Source organism: Gigantopelta aegis, chromosome 13 (assembly GCF_016097555.1).
Source record: "Gigantopelta aegis isolate Gae_Host chromosome 13, Gae_host_genome, whole genome shotgun sequence".
Taxonomy (NCBI): Eukaryota; Metazoa; Mollusca; class Gastropoda; order Neomphalida; family Peltospiridae; genus Gigantopelta; species Gigantopelta aegis.
In genome coordinates, this window is record NC_054711.1 from 10,005,010 (window position 1) to 10,025,351 (window position 20,342).

Consider the following 20,342-nt stretch of genomic DNA (forward strand, 5'->3'; position numbering starts at 1 on the left):
ACAAACTCATTCTAAAAGTGTGGCATAGTTAGGCTCAAAACTTTTATCCAACCCTCATATATATGACCTCACATTTAATAACTGGCCCTTCCAGTTGCCCCATCCAGATGTTGGCATCTTTCAACACCTTTTAAGTTAATGGGTTGTTTTTTTTTTTATTTATCTATTTATTTATTTATTTATTAAGTTAATGTTGTTTTATTTATTTATTTATCTATTTATTTATCTATTTATCTATTTATTTATTTATCTATTTATTTATTCTTTTCATTTCATTTCATTTTTTTTTTTTTTTTTTTTTTTTTCAGTTCAGTTTATTTTATTATTATTAATTTTTGTTGTTTTTTGCCAGAGGAAACATCCTATTCTTCAATCCTAGGAGCTATCCTGGCAATATGTTTAATCCTTCTTGTCATCACTGTCTGCTTGATATTTGGGTAAGCAACTTTGTTAATGTACATTCAAAGAAATGTATCAGAACACAGGGTAAAACTGTAACACAAGTATTTTCTTGGTCTAACAGGTCTTTAACAATTAACAGAAAAATAACTATAATTAAATCTCAAATTGTTTGTCTCTTCACCCACTTATTCATTGCTCTTCACAATCTGGATAAAAGTCAGGGCTAGCTCTGGCACTCGCCAAATTCACCAATTACAAATTTCAAGAACAATTTGCGAATTTTGTTTTAATTTGGCAAAATAATTTGATGAAATAATTGATATTTTTATTAGGAAATAACTGGGTTAATGCAGTTTTTGAGGTTTGATAGATAGTTCAGCGAAATAATTTGATGAAATAATTGATATTTTGTTAGGAAATAACTGGGTTAATGCAGTTTTTGAGGTTTGATAGATAGTTTAGCGAAATAATTTGATGAAATAATTGATATTTTGTTAGGAAATAACTGGGTTAATGCAGTTTTTGAGGTTTGATAGATAGTTTAGCGAAATAATTTGATGAAATAATTGATATTTTGTTAGGAAATAACTGGGTTAATGCAGTTTTTGAAGTTTGATAGATAGTTTAGCGAAATAATTTGATGAAATAATTGATATTTTGTTAGGAAATAACTGGGTTAATGCAGTTTTTGAGGTTTGATAGATAGTTTAGCGAAATAATTTGATGAAATAATTGATATTTTGTTAGGAAATAACTGGGTTAATGCAGTTTTTGAGGTTTGACAGATAATTTGGCGAAATTGTCTGCTAATCCAGAGCTAGCCCTGAAACTTTGTTCAAGAAATTAAATACACTACTTTATAAATTTATCTGGAATCGTAAGAGGGACAGAATTAAGTGGACAATGTTAATTAATGATTATACAAATGGCGGGCTCAAAATGACAGACCGATATCTTTTGTAAATATATGAAAGTAACATGGATACAACGACTATTAATTTCTTTCAGATGGATTGAAACTGAAAATAATTTGATGAAATAATTGATATTTTGTTAGGAAATAACAGATGGATTGTGGCAAAAACTAACAGAAATATTATTGTTAGAATTTGGGGGTAAAAATGTATTTACATTCCAAAAAGATCAATTAGTTAAAGTTTCAAAATGCATTCCAAATTTCTTTTGGAGAGATGTCTTATCTGATTTCGCATTGGCAAAAACAACTGGATTTCAGAACAAAACACAAGTTATTCAAACATTACTGTTAAATTTTATCCCTACCATATCAATCAGACTATTTCTTAATTGGTCTACAAACAAAGGCATAAAAATTATAAAAGTTATACTTTCCCCAAACTTTAAAATTTAATTTAAATGGTAATTATTTAGATTTTTTTCTTCTAATTTTCATTATTATTTATAATACTTACCTAGTACTAGCACACCAACTATGCTATACAACCTGAGTCATCTCCCCCACTGCAGAATTGTCTTCATTTATTCATATTTGTTTTTAATTATTATTAATTTTGTATTATTATTATTACTTTTTTTCTATTGGTTTATTTTACTTCCTTCTATTATTTCTACTTCCTTTTTGTGGTAACATGTTTATTACTATCATAACATATTATGTGTATTCTTATCTAGTGTGTATCCTATAACATTAATGGAAGGTGGTGATACCAGAACCCCTGTTTATTACCGTCATAACATATTATGTGTATTCTTATCTAGTGTGTTTCCTATAACATTAATGGAAGGTGGTGATACCAGAACCCCTGTTTATTACCGTCATAACATATTATGTGTATTCTTATCTAGTGTGTATCCTATAACATTAATGTAAGGTGGTGATACCAGGGCCCCTGTTTATTACCGTCATAGCATATTATGTGTATTCTTATCTAGTGTGTATCCTATAACATTAATGGAAGGTGGTGATACCAGGGCCCCTGTTTATTACCGTCATAGCATATTATGTGTATTCTTATCTAGTGTGTTTCCTATAACATTAATGGAAGGTGGTGATACCAGGGCCCCTGTTTATTACCGTCATACCATATTATGTGTATTCTTATCTAGTGTGTTTCCTATAACATTAATGGAAGGTGGTGATACCAGGGCCCCTGTTTATTACCGTCATAGCATATTATGTGTATTCTTATCTAGTGTGTATCCTATAACATTAATGGAAGGTGGTGATACCAGGGCCCCTGTTTATTACCGTCATAACATATTATGTGTATTCTTATCTAGTGTGTTTCCTATAACATTAATGGAAGGTGGTGATACCAGGGCCCCTGTTTATTACCATCATAACATATTATGTGTATTCTTATCTAGTGTGTATCCTATAACATTAATGTAAGGTGGTGATACCAGGGCCCCTGTTTATTACCATCATAACATATTATGTGTATTCTTATCTAGTGTGTATCCTATAACATTAATGGAAGGTGGTGATACCAGGGCCCCTGTTTATTACTATCATAACATATTATGTGTATTCTTATCTAGTGTGTATCCTATAACATTAATGGAAGGTGGTGATACCAGGGCCCCTGTTTATTACCGTCATAACATATTATGTGTATTCTTATCTAGTGTGTATCCTATAACATTAATGGAAGGTGGTGATACCAGGGCCCCTGTTTATTACCATCATAACATATTGTGTGTATTCTTATCTAGTGTGTATCCTATAACATTAATGGAAGGTGGTGATACCAGGGCCCCTGTTTATTACCGTCATAACACATTATGTGTATTCTTATCTAGTGTGTATCCTATAACATTAATGTAAGGTGGTGATACCAGAACCCCTGTTTATTACCATCATAACATATTATGTGTATTCTTATCTAGTGTGTATCCTATAACATTAATGTAAGGTGGTGATACCAGGGCCCCTGTTTATTACCGTCATAACATATTATGTGTATTCTTATCTAATGTGTATCCTATAACATTAATTTAAGGTGGTGATACCAGAACCCCTGTTTATTACCATCATAACATATTATGTGTATTCTTATCTAATGTGTATCCTATAACATTAATGGAAGGTGGTGATACCAGGGCCCCTGTTTATTACTGTCATAACATATTATGTGTATTCTTATCTAGTGTGTATCCTATAACATCTATAACATTAATGGAAGGTGGTGATACCAGGGCCCCTGTTTATTACCGTCATAACATATTATGTGTATTCTTATCTAGTGTGTTTCCTATAACATTAATGGAAGGTGGTGATACCAGGGCCCCTGTTTATTACCATCATAACATATTATGTGTATTCTTATCTAGTGTGTATCCTATTACATTAATGTAAGGTGGTGATACCAGAACCCCTGTTTATTACTATCATAACATAGTATGTGTATTCTTATCTAGTGTGTATCCTATAACATTAATGGAAGGTGGTGATACCAGGGCCCCTGTTTATTACCGTCATAGCATATTATGTGTATTCTTATCTAGTGTGTATCCTATAACATTAATGGAAGGTGGTGATACCAGGGCCCCTGTTTATTACTATCATAACATATTATGTGTATTCTTATCTAGTGTGTTTCCTATAACATTAATGGAAGGTGGTGATACCAGGGCCCCTGTTTATTACCATCATAACATATTATGTGTATTCTTATCTAGTGTGTTTCCTATAACATTAATGGAAGGTGGTGATACCAGGGCCCCTGTTTATTACCATCATAACATATTATGTGTATTCTTATCTAGTGTGTATCCTATAACATTAATGTAAGGTGGTGATACCAGAACCCGTGTTTATTACCATCATAACATATGTGTATTCTTATCTAGTGTGTTTCCTATAACATTAATGGAAGGTGGTGATACCAGGGCCCCTGTTTATTACCGTCATAACATATTGTGTGTATTCTTATCTAGTGTGTATCCTATAACATTAATGGAAGGTGGTGATACCAGGGCCCCTGTTTATTACCATCATAACATATTATGTGTATTCTTATCTAGTGTGTATCCTATAACATTAATGTAAGGTGGTGATACCAGAACCCCTGTTTATTACCGTCATAACATATTATGTGTATTCTTATCTAGTGTGTATCCTATAACATTAATGGAAGGTGGTGATACCAGGGCCCCTGTTTATTACCGTCATAACATATTATGTGTATTCTTATCTAGTGTGTTTCCTATAACATCTATAACATTAATGGAAGGTGGTGATACCAGGGCCCCTGTTTATTACTATCATAACATATTATGTGTATTCTTATCTAGTGTGTATCCTATAACATTAATGTAAGGTGGTGATACCAGGGCCCCTGTTTATTACCGTCATAGCATATTATGTGTATTCTTATCTAGTGTGTATCCTATAACATTAATGGAAGGTGGTGATACCAGGGCCCCTGTTTATTACCGTCATAGCATATTATGTGTATTCTTATCTAGTGTGTATCCTATAACATTAATGTAAGGTGGTGATACCAGGGCCCCTGTTTATTACCGTCATAACATATTATGTGTATTCTTATCTAGTGTGTATCCTATAACATTAATGTAAGGTGGTGATACCAGGGCCCCTGTTTATTACCGTCATAACATATTATGTGTATTCTTATCTAGTGTGTATCCTATAACATTAATGTAAGGTGGTGATACCAGAACCCCTGTTTATTACCATCATAACATATTGTGTGTATTCTTATCTAGTGTGTATCCTATAACATTAATGTAAGGTGGTGATACCAGGGCCCCTGTTTATTACCGTCATAACATATTATGTGTATTCTTATCTAGTGTGTATCCTATAACATTAATGTAAGGTGGTGATACCAGAACCCCTGTTTATTACCGTCATAACATATTATGTGTATTCTTATCTAGTGTGTATCCTATAACATTAATGTAAGGTGGTGATACCAGGGCCCCTGTTTATTACCGTCATAACATATTATGTGTATTCTTATCTAGTGTGTATCCTATAACATTAATGGAAGGTGGTGATACCAGGGCCCCTGTTTATTACCGTCATAACATATTATGTGTATTCTTATCTAGTGTGTATCCTATAACATTAATGGAAGGTGGTGATACCAGAACCCCTGTTTATTACCGTCATAACATATTATGTGTATTCTTATCTAGTGTGTATCCTATAACATTAATGGAAGGTGGTGATACCAGGGCCCCTGTTTATTACCGTCATAACATATTATGTGTATTCTTATCTAGTGTGTATCCTATAACATTAATGGAAGGTGGTGATACCAGGGCCCCTGTTTATTACCGTCATAACATATTATGTGTATTCTTATCTAGTGTGTATCCTATAACATTAATGGAAGGTGGTGATACCAGGGCCCCTGTTTATTACCGTCATAACATATTATGTGTATTCTTATCTAGTGTGTATCCTATAACATTAATGGAAGGTGGTGATACCAGGGCCCCTGTTTATTACCGTCATAACATATTATGTGTATTCTTATCTAGTGTGTATCCTATAACATTAATGGAAGGTGGTGATACCAGGGCCCCTGTTTATTACCGTCATAACATATTATGTGTATTCTTATCTAGTGTGTATCCTATAACATTAATGGAAGGTGGTGATACCAGGGCCCCTGTTTATTACCGTCATAACATATTATGTGTATTCTTATCTAGTGTGTATCCTATAACATTAATGGAAGGTGGTGATACCAGGGCCCCTGTTTATTACCGTCATAACATATTATGTGTATTCTTATCTAGTGTGTATCCTATAACATTAATGGAAGGTGGTGATACCAGGGCCCCTGTTTATTACCGTCATAACATATTATGTGTATTCTTATCTAGTGTGTATCCTATAACATTAATGGAAGGTGGTGATACCAGGGCCCCTGTTTATTACCGTCATAGCATATTATGTGTATTCTTATCTAGTGTGTATCCTATAACATTAATGGAAGGTGGTGATACCAGGGCCCCTGTTTATTACCGTCATAACATATTATGTGTATTCTTATCTAGTGTGTATCCTATAACATTAATGGAAGGTGGTGATACCAGGGCCCCTGTTTATTACCGTCATAGCATATTATGTGTATTCTTATCTAGTGTGTATCCTATAACATTAATGGAAGGTGGTGATACCAGGGCCCCTGTTTATTACCGTCATAGCATATTATGTGTATTCTTATCTAGTGTGTATCCTATAACATTAATGGAAGGTGGTGATACCAGGGCCCCTGTTTATTACCGTCATAGCATATTATGTGTATTCTTATCTAGTGTGTATCCTATAACATTAATGGAAGGTGGTGATACCAGGGCCCCTGTTTATTACCGTCATAGCATATTATGTGTATTCTTATCTAGTGTGTATCCTATAACATTAATGGAAGGTGGTGATACCAGGGCCCCTGTTTATTACCGTCATAACATATTATGTGTATTCTTATCTAGTGTGTATCCTATAACATTAATGGAAGGTGGTGATACCAGGGCCCCTGTTTATTACCGTCATAGCATATTATGTGTATTCTTATCTAGTGTGTATCCTATAACATTAATGTAAGGTGGTGATACCAGGGCCCCTGTTTATTACCGTCATAACATATTATGTGTATTCTTATCTAGTGTGTATCCTATAACATTAATGGAAGGTGGTGATACCAGGGCCCCTGTTTATTACCGTCATAACATATTATGTGTATTCTTATCTAGTGTGTATCCTATAACATTAATGGAAGGTGGTGATACCAGGGCCCCTGTTTATTACCGTCATAGCATATTATGTGTATTCTTATCTAGTGTGTATCCTATAACATTAATGGAAGGTGGTGATACCAGGGCCCCTGTTTATTACCGTCATAGCATATTATGTGTATTCTTATCTAGTGTGTATCCTATAACATTAATGGAAGGTGGTGATACCAGGGCCCCTGTTTATTACCGTCATAGCATATTATGTGTATTCTTATCTAGTGTGTATCCTATAACATTAATGGAAGGTGGTGATACCAGGGCCCCTGTTTATTACCGTCATAGCATATTATGTGTATTCTTATCTAGTGTGTATCCTATAACATTAATGGAAGGTGGTGATACCAGGGCCCCTGTTTATTACCGTCATAACATATTATGTGTATTCTTATCTAGTGTGTATCCTATAACATTAATGGAAGGTGGTGATACCAGGGCCCCTGTTTATTACCGTCATAGCATATTATGTGTATTCTTATCTAGTGTGTATCCTATAACATTAATGTAAGGTGGTGATACCAGGGCCCCTGTTTATTACCGTCATAACATATTATGTGTATTCTTATCTAGTGTGTATCCTATAACATTAATGTAAGGTGGTGATACCAGGGCCCCTGTTTATTACCGTCATAACATATTATGTGTATTCTTATCTAGTGTGTATCCTATAACATTAATGTAAGGTGGTGATACCAGGGCCCCTGTTTATTACCGTCATAACATATTATGTGTATTCTTATCTAGTGTGTATCCTATAACATTAATGTAAGGTGGTGATACCAGGGCCCCTGTTTATTACCGTCATAACATATTATGTGTATTCTTATCTAGTGTGTATCCTATAACATTAATGGAAGGTGGTGATACCAGGGCCCCTGTTTATTACCATCATAACATATTATGTGTATTCTTATCTAGTGTGTATCCTATAACATTAATGTAAGGTGGTGATACCAGAACCCCTGTTTATTACCATCATAACATATTATGTGTATTCTTATCTAGTGTGTATCCTATAACATTAATGGAAGGTGGTGATACCAGGGCCCCTGTTTATTACCGTCATAACATATTATGTGTATTCTTATCTAGTGTGTATCCTATAACATTAATGGAAGGTGGTGATACCAGAACCCCTGTTTATTACCATCATAACATATTATGTGTATTCTTATCTAGTGTGTTTCCTATAACATTAATGGAAGGTGGTGATACCAGGGCCCCTGTTTATTACCATCATAGCATATTATGTGTATTCTTATCTAGTGTGTTTCCTATAACATTAACGTAAGGTGGTGATACCAGAACCCCTGTTTATTACCATCATAACATATTGTGTGTATTCTTATCTAGTGTGTATCCTGTAACATTATCCTATAACATTAATGTAAGGTGGTGATACCAGAACCCCTGTTTATTACCATCATAACATATTATGTGTATTCTTATCTAATGTGTATCCTATAACATTAATGGAAGGTGGTGATACCAGGGCCCCTGTTTATTACCGTCATAACATATTATGTGTATTCTTATCTAGTGTGTATCCTATAACATTAATGGAAGGTGGTGATACCAGGGCCCCTGTTTATTACCATCATAACATATTATGTGTATTCTTATCTAGTGTGTTTCCTATAACATTAATGTAAGGTGGTGATACCAGAACCCCTGTTTATTACCATCATAACATATTGTGTGTATTCTTATCTAGTGTGTATCCTATAACATTAATGGAAGGTGGTGATACCAGGGCCCCTGTTTATTACCATCATAACATATTGTGTGTATTCTTATCTAGTGTGTATCCTATAACATTAATGGAAGGTGGTGATACCAGGGCCCCTGTTTATTACCGTCATAGCATATTATGTGTATTCTTATCTAGTGTGTATCCTATAACATTAATGGAAGGTGGTGATACCAGGGCCCCTGTTTATTACCATCATAGCATATTATGTGTATTCTTATCTAATGTGTATCCTATAACATTAATGGAAGGTGGTGATACCAGGGCCCCTGTTTATTACCATCATAACATATTATGTGTATTCTTATCTAGTGTGTATCCTATAACATTAATGGAAGGTGGTGATACCAGGGCCCCTGTTTATTACCGTCATAGCATATTATGTGTATTCTTATCTAGTGTGTATCCTATAACATTAATGTAAGAAGGTGATACCAGGGCCCCCAACACTAGCATTACCAAATTTCTTTTCAGGGGATAATTGACTGACAAAAACAAAACAAACTGTAACACAATTTCTGTCTTCAGATTAATTAATATTCAAAAAGACAAGAAGAAGAAAAACTATGAGAATTATTATGGAATTGTAACATAGTTTTGTTCTGTCATTAAGAGAGATTGAAAGACTTGTAAAAGAAAAAGTATGTGAACAGAGGATCATTATTAAAATTGTACCACAATTTTTGTTTTTAAATTAATAGCTTTAAAGAGACTTATAGAAAAGTATCAGAACATGGAGTCAGTATTATAAAATTGTGACACAATGTTCGTTTTTAGATTGAGATCCAAAGCGACCTGAAAAAACGTATGAGAACACATGGTCCTTGTTAAAATTGTAACACAATTTTAGTTTTCACATTAATAGATCTCATTCAAAGATACTTGAAGAAGAAAAACAAAGTATGATAATAAAGGATCATTATTAAGATTGTAACACTATTTTATCTTTTAGATTAAGAGAGATTCAGAGAGACTCGCAGAAGAAATGTATGAGAACACAGGATCATACATTATTAAGATTGTAACACTATTTTATCTTTTAGATTAAGAGAGATTCAGAGAGACTCGCAGAAGAAATGTATGAGAACACAGGATCATACATTATTAAGATTGTAACACTATTTTATCTTTTAGATTAAGAGAGATTCAGAGAGACTCGCAGAAGAAATGTATGAGAACACAGGATCATACATTATTAAAATTGTAACACTATTTTTGTTTTCAGATTTCATTTTAAAAGAGACTTGTAGAAGACTATGAGAACATAGGCTAATTGTTAAAATTGTGACACACTTTTTGTTTTCAGAATAATAGAGCTCATTCAAATAGACTTGAAGAAGCAAAGCTAGTATGAGAAGACCGGGTCATTCTTAAAATTGTAACTAAAATTTTGCTTTTAAATTATTAATAGAGATTGAAAGAGCTTTGAAGAAAATTGAGAACACAGAGGATCATTGATAAAATTGTAACAGTTTTTGTTTCCAGATTGAGAGAGATTCAAAGAGACTCAAAGCATAAGAAGACAGGATCATTCATAAAAAATTTGTTTTCAAATTAATAGAGATTCAAGGATACTCGAAGAAGAAAAAGTATAAGAACACAGCATCATTGTTAAAATTGAAACACCATTTTTGTTTTCAGATTAATAGAAATTCAAAGAGACTCAGAAGAAGAAAACGTATGAGAACACGGGATCATTGTTAACATTTCAACATAGTTTTTGTTTTCAGATTAATAGAGATTCAAAGAAACTCAAAAGAAACAACTTACGAGAACACAGGATCGTTAAAAAAATTGTAACACAGTTTTTGTTTTCAAATTAAAGGGACATTCCTGACTTTGCTGCATTGTAAGATGTTTCCGACTAATAAAATATTTCTACGATTAAACTTACATATTTATCAAATATATTTTCTTGTTTAGAATATCAATGTCTGTATATTGAATGTTTTTCTGGGTGTCTTAATATTTGTAAGAAGCCCAAACTAGATTTTGTTTTCGTATAATCTCGTATGTACAACAAATTTGTTTTTTTTAGGAAATAAAATGAAATTAACCTAGTACAAATATTAAAACGATCAGAAACATGTTTAATATACAGCCACTAATATTTTATGCAGAAAAATATATTTGATATGTAATTACAATCGTTATAAAACTCTGTGTTAGTCGATAACATCTTTAAAATTGCAGCAAACTTAGGAATGTCCCTTTAATAGCAACTTAAGAGAGCAAAGGATCGTTCAGAAAATTGTAACACAGTTTTTTTCAAATTAATAGATTCAAAATGACTTATAGAAGAAAAGGTATGAGAAAGAATGTTTTGTTTAACAACAACACTAGAGCACATTGATTTATCAATCATCGGCTATTAGATGCCTAACATTGAGGGGAAACCTGCAACATTTTTCCTTTAGTAGCAAGGGATCTTTTATATGCACCATCCCATAGACAGTATAGCACATACCATGGCCTTTGATATACCAGTCGTGGTGCACTAGCTGGCTAGAACGAGAAATAGCCCAATGGGCCCACCAACAGGGATCGATCCCAAACTGACCACACATCAAGCGAGTGCTTTACCACTGGGCTGCATCCCGCCCCTAAAGACATGGTCATTGTTAAAATTATACCACATTTTTTGTTTTCAGATTAACAGATTCAAAGAGATTTGAAGCAAAATAAAACACGGTAAAATTGTGACAGTTTTGGTTGATTTAGTTCAGTCAGTTGAGTGATCACCTGAGGTGCTTGCATCACAGGATCAAATTTGACCTTTTTTTTCTCGTTCCAGCCAATGCACCACAACTGATCAAAGGCTGTGGTGTGTGCTGTGGTATGTCCTGTCTGTGGAAAAGTGCACATAAAAGGTAACTTGCTACTAATTGAAAAATGTAGCAGGTTTCCTTTCTAAAACTAAATTACCAAATGTATGACATCCAATAGACGATGATCCATTAATCAATGTGCTCTAGTGGTGTCATCAAACAAAACAAACTTTAGCAAAGTATGAGAGGACATGGCCGTTGTTAAAATTATAACACTTTTTATTCAGATTAACAAAGATTCAAAGAGACTTGAAGAAAAGCATGATAAAACAGGACAACATTGTGACATATTTTGTTTTCAGATTAACAAAGATTAAAAGACAAAAAGCATGATAACACAGAATAAAATTGTGACATTTGTTTTGTTTTTAGATTAACAAAGATTCAAAGAGACTTGAAGAAAAACATGATAACACAGAATACAATTTTGACATATTTTGTTTTCAGATTGATAGAGCTCATCGAGATTAACTCAAAGAAGCAGCATGCGAGAACACAGGATGTTGGAGCACAAAGCGACCAGCCATTCTTGATTGAGAAGGGCCAGTCTACGAGATGGCGGATAATCAATCAGATTTTCAAACTGCATGTCAACAGACTGTCAAATCTGGGGCAGCAAGCTAAAGATTGGTTTACCAATCTGTTTGATGAACAAGTCTCGAAGAAAGATGGGTACTCGTCTGAGAAATCCGAAATCACGTACCATGCTGGTGCCACTGATGGTAGTGATGCTGAGGACAATGATGATGATGATGGTGATGATGATAATGATGATGATGATGAAGGTGATGATGACAATAGTGATGATGATGATAACAATGATCAAGAGTCATCAGAATCTGAATCTTTAGAGAGTGCCATCAATGTGTCTTCAGAAGATAGTGTGAAAGAAGCTGCGAAAAAGGCACGTATGCAAGAGTGGGGAGTGTACAGGAATTTGATGGGAGGTGTGGCAAAGATAAAACGGACTGGCAGTGATCTTACTCCATACAAGTGTGATCATTTGAGAGTGCCAATGCCCATTGAGTACAGACAATTGATGGGAGAATCGCCAGAATCTTTGTCATGTTTCAGGAGTACAAAACCACAGGCTGATTTGAATGCTCTGCACGGTGATGGAGATCTTCAGGGTATAGATGCTTTCAAGACTGATGTGGTTACTATAGATGCTCTCAAGACTGATGCAGTTACTACAGATTCTCTCAAGAGTGATGGAGTTACTAAAGATTCTCTCAAGACTGATGGAATTACAGATGCATCACCAAAGAGTAAAGCTGATGATACTGTTCCATTAGTCAAACATGTGAAGAAGCGCCAGAAATATCCCTGGTGTCCCAGCTGCGGTTCTAAGACCCACTCTTCATCCGAATGTACAGTTGTGTCACAAACACTAGCCGTTCCAGATGCATCACCAACACTGGCCGATCCAGATGCATCGCCAGAACCAAATATTCACAGTCAAGTAACGGATTCGGTAAACTACACAGCAATGGCAGTAGCGGTACCCAGGAGAAGAGATGGTGATGAGTTTCCTATCGGTACGACTGAGATGGTGAAAGAACCAGGACTGCAATTTTCTTACTCCATACCAATGGCAGGCTGGTCTGATGAAATGTTGCCCAAGGGTAGAACCGATAACTCCATCCCAGTAAACAGAGGTGAAGGGAACTATCAGTCTTTGTCCGTAACTTCTATTGGTAATGGTGAGCAAAGTAATGTGCCCAGATATCTGAGTCATGAGCCACGTTCTGTTTCCGAGAGTGTGCTACAAGCAGCTGCAGTCGGATTTGCACCATCAGACAACAGTTTAGTTCCACAACCAAAGAAACACGAGAACGTGCCCTTCACTTCTTGGTGTGCCTGGTGTGGATCCACCAAACACCTTTCTGCCAACTGTAGTTTCAATGAATCTTTGAAAGTGGACACACTGTCGAAGGAAAATGTACAGAAAGTTGACATGAAAGATGAATTGGCAGCCAGATCGCCTTCGGCCCCTGAAGTCTTGACCATCACATCCTTAACTGCTTTTCCAGAAGACAATCTGGAATCTGCAAATTCGAAGAGCTGTCCAAATTATGGTCCAGTGGAAAACGAACTGGGCCAGATGCAAGGACAAAATCCATTGGAAGGTCCTTTCACTGAGGTGTCTTCAGTGGAACGTCCTGTCTTCCAGAGTTTTAGTGATACTGCTTTGGTACAGACAGGTGAGATAGCTGATGATGAAAGAGAAGATGCGTTACCCAGGCCAACACAAGGTAACACCAATGAATTGATCCCAATACATCAGAGAAGTAAGAAGAAGAACCAGAAATCTCCCTGGTGTCCATGGTGTGGCTGCAGTGGCCACTCTTCCTCGGGATGCAGTTCCAATGGCTCAGTGCCTAGGTTTGAACCACAAACTGTTCAGGAGACACAGCAAGCAAATATGGATGTGCAGGAGACACCACAGAATGACGAGAAATACCCTACGAACACATAGCATACAGGCCATCATCTTTTGTCTCAGTGTGATCCACCCTTCCCATTAGTAATATCTTTGTCAGTGCTTAGTGTAACATGGGGTGAGTGTGATAGATCCACCCTTCCCACTAGTAATACCTTTGTCAGTGCTTAGTTTAATATGGGGCGAGTGTGATAGATCCACCCTTCCCATTAGTAATATCTTTGTCAGTGCTTAGTTTAACATGGGGTGATTGTGATAGATCCACCCTTCCCACTAGTAATACCTTTGTCAGTGCTTAGTTTAATATGGGGCGAGTGTGATAGATCCACCCTCCCCATTAGTAATACCTTTGTCAGTGCTTAGTTTAATATGGGGTGAGTGTGATAGATCCACCCTTCCTACTAATAATATGTTTGTCAGTGGTCAGTCTAACATGGCGTGGTATGTTGGTTTTTTGTCTTTTTAAATCTACAATCAAGAGGAACATAATCATGTACTCAAATGTACTCTTTATGTGGTTATTCATTTTGCAGTCTGTGTGTGTGTGTGTGTGTGTTTGGTCATGTAAGAGTCGGTCAATTACAGCCAAACATTGTGTTTAGGTCATAATTTATTATGCCTTGTGTTTGGTGACGAGTAGAGTATGACTGCAGCCCTCATAGTACCCACAGTTAAATACAAAAATGTGCACTTACCATTATTACTATGGTGGTTTCCACTTCACAGTCGTCACCTACAAATACATTAATATGTCCCTTTGCAAATCCCATCAGTGTATGATATATGAATTTTAATTATTAATATTACTTTTTAAGAGTATTAAATCATGGATGAGGTAAACAGATCTTGGGTCATTCCAGAATAAATATAATATATACATTTTTAATATATATTTAAAATTATCAATATCTTGTGAACATTTTAGGCCTGAATATACTGGAAAAACCACAAACGAAACGCACATATTTTAGTATATACATGTACATGTGTAGATATATATTTTTATGATAGAATTAATTTGGTAAATAGATTATCAAAATGAGCACAAGGTTGTACATGCCATGTTCATGCTGTCACTAAGGATGCAGTTTATCTATAGGTTTATTTCGATTATTGAGAAAAGTGTCTTATGAATAAGAGTAAAAAAATGTCCTACATTTCTAATAGGCCAAATAAAACAATATGTGCGAATCTGGTTACATGTGGAAAGCTATAGGGTAAGTAGTTAGAATATAACTTTTTTAAATTGGTTTTTATTCCTAAAATATGTCAAACTGGTCTTGGCAAAGAACAATAAAATAACATTTTAAACAAATGCGTCCTTTCACCGTTTTTAAGATCGGTAGTTGGAAAAAAATTTAGGGTCAGCGAAAATAGGGGAAGGGGAATTAGTGTCTGTTTGGGTAACCAGAACCAGACATATGTTTTTTATTTGGCCTTATAACTGAAGTTTTCAAATAATAGCAATAAAATATTTTAAAGTCATAAAGATGTTCGTTTTATTGACTTAAAAAACCAAAAACCAAGTGGGAGTCCAAAGAGAAAGTACTTGGATGCCAACCTACCACCCCAAATTAAAAAAGTAACCCCCACCCCACTCCCCACTCATGAGATTATTACATATGAGGGTTGGGGTGTAGTCCAGTGGTAAAGCACTCGCTTGATGCACGGTCTGTTTGGGATCGATCACTTTCGATGTGCCCATTGGTTTATTTCTCATTTCAGGCAGTGCATCACAACTGGTATATCAAATGCTATGGTATGTGTTATCCTGTCAGGGATATGATGCATATAAAAGATCCCTTGCTACTAATAGAACTATATAGTGGGTTTCCTCTCTAAGACTATAATTCAAAATTACAAAATGCTTGACATCCAATAGCCAATGATTAATAAATCAATGTGCTCTAGTGGTGTCGTTAAACAAAACAAACTTTATATATTTATTGCAATTGAATGTGGTGGGTTTTATTACTCCCCTATCGGTCCAGCCGGAAGGGACTATAGGTTTTGTCTCTGTCCATCTATCCGTGTGTTTGTCTGTTTTCAGTGTGTCAAGACTCCAGATATGGAGCTGAAATTGTGTGTATAGACTTTTCATGTAGAACCTCAGGTAAAGTTTGACGTTTATGAGGATTTATTCAAGGGCCATAACTCTGTCAAACATGAAATTCAGGTAGCAGTATACAGTTAGCTCCCTAGCTTGTTAAAAAGACAAACGTGTGTTCAAGAACAAGGTACTGGGATACACTGCCACTTTCCCCAAAATAAAATTAAAAGTTCACCAAACTGATGTGCGTATTACATGTGAATGTGGTGGATTTGGTACAACCGGAAGGGACTATAGGTTTCGCCTCTGTCTGTCTATCCGTCCGTCTGTCCCATTTATAGTTTTCCGGTTGTTGTCTTTTTTTCAGTGTCTCAAGATGTTGACCTGTATACAGTAGTTTCAAGACCAGTGTTATTTATCACATGAAGATTCCGAAGAATTCCAAAGATTTACTTGAAATCGTTCACTCTCAAAGATCACTAATATTAAAATATTTGATTTTGAACATTATACACAATCCTACACGACAAATGTAAAAAGGAAAAAATTCCATACCTTAATCAGTGGGGTATTTGATACAAAGAATGGTGAACGAAGATATAACTACTGAACTATAATCCACAGATCTGAACAATTCGAGAGAGTCCAGACTAAGTTATGTGCCTGTATACTGAGACGTGATATGCTGGATGTCCTCACTGACCACATGTATGTCAAATTTGGGGATAGGGCATGTAAACAGGAAGTAGGAATCCCCATAGTCGATGATTAATAAACCAATGTGCTCTAGTGGCGTCGTTAAACAAAACAAACTTTAACTGTTTCATCTTTTTGGCGAAATTTCGAACATTTATTATTTTACCATCGTTAGTTGAAGTGACTGTCTTGACAGCTGTGGCGGCAGTACTCATGACGGGTGTCACCGGTGAGGCAAGATATGCTCGCCTTTAGCGAACACCTGATGTCATCATTATTGTGACAGTGATTCATGAGTGCATGTCATCATAGCTGTACTTATACCCATTAGCTCTCCACGGTTCTAGTTTTTATTTAGTAAACTAGTATGGGGTAGCTATCCTCTTTGTGAAAGTGCAAGACGGATGAAAAGTATCTCCTCTTGAGTAGCTGTCCTTTAAACGAGGCATCAACCACCATCTTGCCAAATACTCATTCTTCTTCTTCTTGTGCGTTCCCAAGGCCATGCTCAGACTTCCAGTCTTGTTCTCACTCATTCAAATCTGCATTGTGCACAGATACGGCACTGATTACGTATTACGGTTTTGTTAAAAGTTAAAAGTATGTTTTGTTTAATGACACCACTAGAGCACATTGATCTAATAATCATCGGCTGTTGGATGGATGTCAAACATTTGGTAATTGTGACATTTAGTCTTAGAGAGGAAACCCGCTTATTTTGTTCTCTAGTAGCACGGTATATAGACACCATACCACAGACAGAATAGCACATACCACGGCCTTTGATATACCAGTCATAATGTACTGGCTGGAACGAGAAACTGTCCAATGGGCCCATCGACGAGAGTGGATCCCAGACCGACTGCGCATCAAGCGAGCGCTACGTCCCGCCCTGTGGCTTTGTCGTCCAGATACATAATATAGGTTGGACTATACCAATTCAAATCCCATAGGCGACCATGTTAACGTTTGTGTTTAAAAACACTATATGCAATATATCAACCAAACTGTGACCCATAAATATCAGTACTACAACCCCTACCTCAAAGTATTAACTGCAGAAAATGGTACCTTTCATGGCTCATTTTTGGTATAACCAGATGTTTCTGCAGCACCCCTAGTTTCGCACAAAATTTTAGTACTTTTTTTTACAGGTACCCCATACATGTTCCAAGCACAAGGCTACTTGACACGGTGGTACTACATCAAATAAAACTGCATACATTTTTAACCCAGATGAAATTTTTTTTTTTTTTTTTTTACAACCAACACACTCACATTTATAACCAATCACAGGACTTGTGGTGTTAACTTCTCTATCAAAAGTTCGGTGCACCTCGAACTTCGACCCAGCCGGAAATTAATTGGTATAGTGCAACCTATATAGATCAGATTCAAGGGCCATAACTCAAAAATGGAATTTATCCATGTTTAACAGAGTTAAGGCCCTTGACGTTTGTTGTACAGGTTCCATTAGACCAAATCAATTCCTATTGCCGATAATGTTAACGTTTACTAATAAAACTGATATAAGCAGCGTTTCAACACACCCAGGAAGTACAGCAATAGAAAGTGTGGCACCTCCCATCTAATCTAGCTGCAAGAAAATGGGGGGTCACGTATCATTTAAGAGATTTAATTTATGTTTTTAATAGCAACCGTCATTTTTGCTGAAAATTGCAGTTCCATTTTTGGGGGTACCCCGCATTAGTTTCAACTTCTGGTATATACTGCATAACAACTGTATAACAAATAAAAGTGTATTTATTTATTGTCAATGGATAATAGTATTTGCACAAATAGTCCATGTCACATATTACTACCAATCACACCCACAGCTGCTTTTACTCCGTAAATATTTGACGGTGCACGTCGAACTTACTTTGACACGGTACTCTCTTCTTTGGTACTATGCAACCTACAATGATCCTTTGGGAAAAATTCTGCGATTAGTCGGCACTACAAAAATCGGAACGTATAAAACTGAAGTCGTTCCGATTTAGCCGCATGTGACTAATTGTATAAGAGGCAGGGCCGTAGCCTAGGTTGGTGTGTGGGGAGGGGGGGGGGGGGGGTGAATAGTTAATAGTTAATAGTCTAAAACTCCTTAAATGGTTAAGATGAGAATTTTCTTTTTCTGTAAGGTTTTTTTAAGTAAGTTAATTTGTTCCGGGGGGGGGGGTTCTTGTAATTACATATCAAACATATTTTTCTGCATAACATATTAGTGGCTGTATATTAAACATGTTTCTAATATTTGTACTAGGTTAAATTTTATGTTGTTTCCTAAAAAAAAAAAAAATTCTTAGTCTACATACGAAATTATTTGAAAACAAAATCCAGTTTGGGCTTCTTACAGATATCAAGACGACCAGAAACACATTAAATATATCATCATCTTCTCTCTCACTAACCCCAAACCCACTGTCTTGGACAGACAGCCCAGATAACTGAGGTGTGTGCCCAGGACAGCGTGCTTGACCCTTAATTGCCGCATTATTATTATTAAAACCACTTGATCACAGACGATTTGCAAACATTGCTTCAGTAAAATTTGAATCGTGATACACGACAATTTTACATGTTTTTTTATTTATTTAACTTTCTAAATAAAAAATCATAATCATACAGTTAATACAATAACTTTACATAACAGATCCAATATTTATAAATAAATATATGAATGTGAAATGTATACACAAAATACTAATAACAATATCAATACTAGTCCTGTCCTTAAACAAAGTCCTAAAAGCAGTATTCAAAATACAGAGAAAAAAAAGTCCACCCCCACAACATATGGACATTATAAATTAAAAAGATCTATACAGTAGGACCTCGTTATCTCGGCCTATGTAAACTCATTATCCCAGGCTAGTTTCATCTCAGTCCACAGTTACCTCAAATCTTGGACCATTTTATTCGTTCCCTTCAACATCGAGATAACAACGTTTGACTGCATATATATAATTAATCCTTGAACATATGTTGGGTTTGTCGTGCATTTAAGAAAACTATCGACATAAGCATTCGACTCAACACATTTTATTTACGGTTATATGGCGTCAAACATATGGTGAAGGACCACACAGATATTGAGGGAGGAAACCCGCTGTCGCCACTCCATGGGCTACTCTTTTCGATTAGCAGCAAGGGATCTTTTATATGCACCATCCCATAGACAGAGTAGTACATGCCACGGCCTTTGATATACCAGTCGTGGTGCACTGGAACGAGAAATAGCTCAATGGGCACACCGATGGGGATCGATCCCACACTCATTGAAGACAAGTGATAAAGGTATATTTTACCATTTCAATTTGATGGGATACATCATGATAGCAGAATATCAAAAGTTTACAATTTTAGTTCAAGATGTAATTACCATGCTGAAAAACAAAACAAAACAACAAACAAACAAAA

The 20,342-nt window shown here is 35.6% G+C and overlaps 1 protein-coding gene across 2 annotated transcripts in view; it reads left to right on the plus strand.

The window, feature by feature from the left end:
• LOC121387383 overlaps positions 1-15,658 on the plus strand; it is a 59,057-nt gene extending 43,399 nt beyond the window's left edge. For both annotated transcript variants that reach the window (XM_041518481.1, XM_041518482.1), the window contains 2 exons: positions 353-437; positions 12,178-15,658. In XM_041518481.1, coding sequence (XP_041374415.1) covers positions 353-437; positions 12,178-14,209 — 2,117 coding nt within the window. In that variant the 3' untranslated portion in view covers positions 14,210-15,658. The remainder of the gene's footprint in view (positions 1-352; positions 438-12,177) is intronic.
• Positions 15,659-20,342: the final 4,684 nt, after the last annotated feature.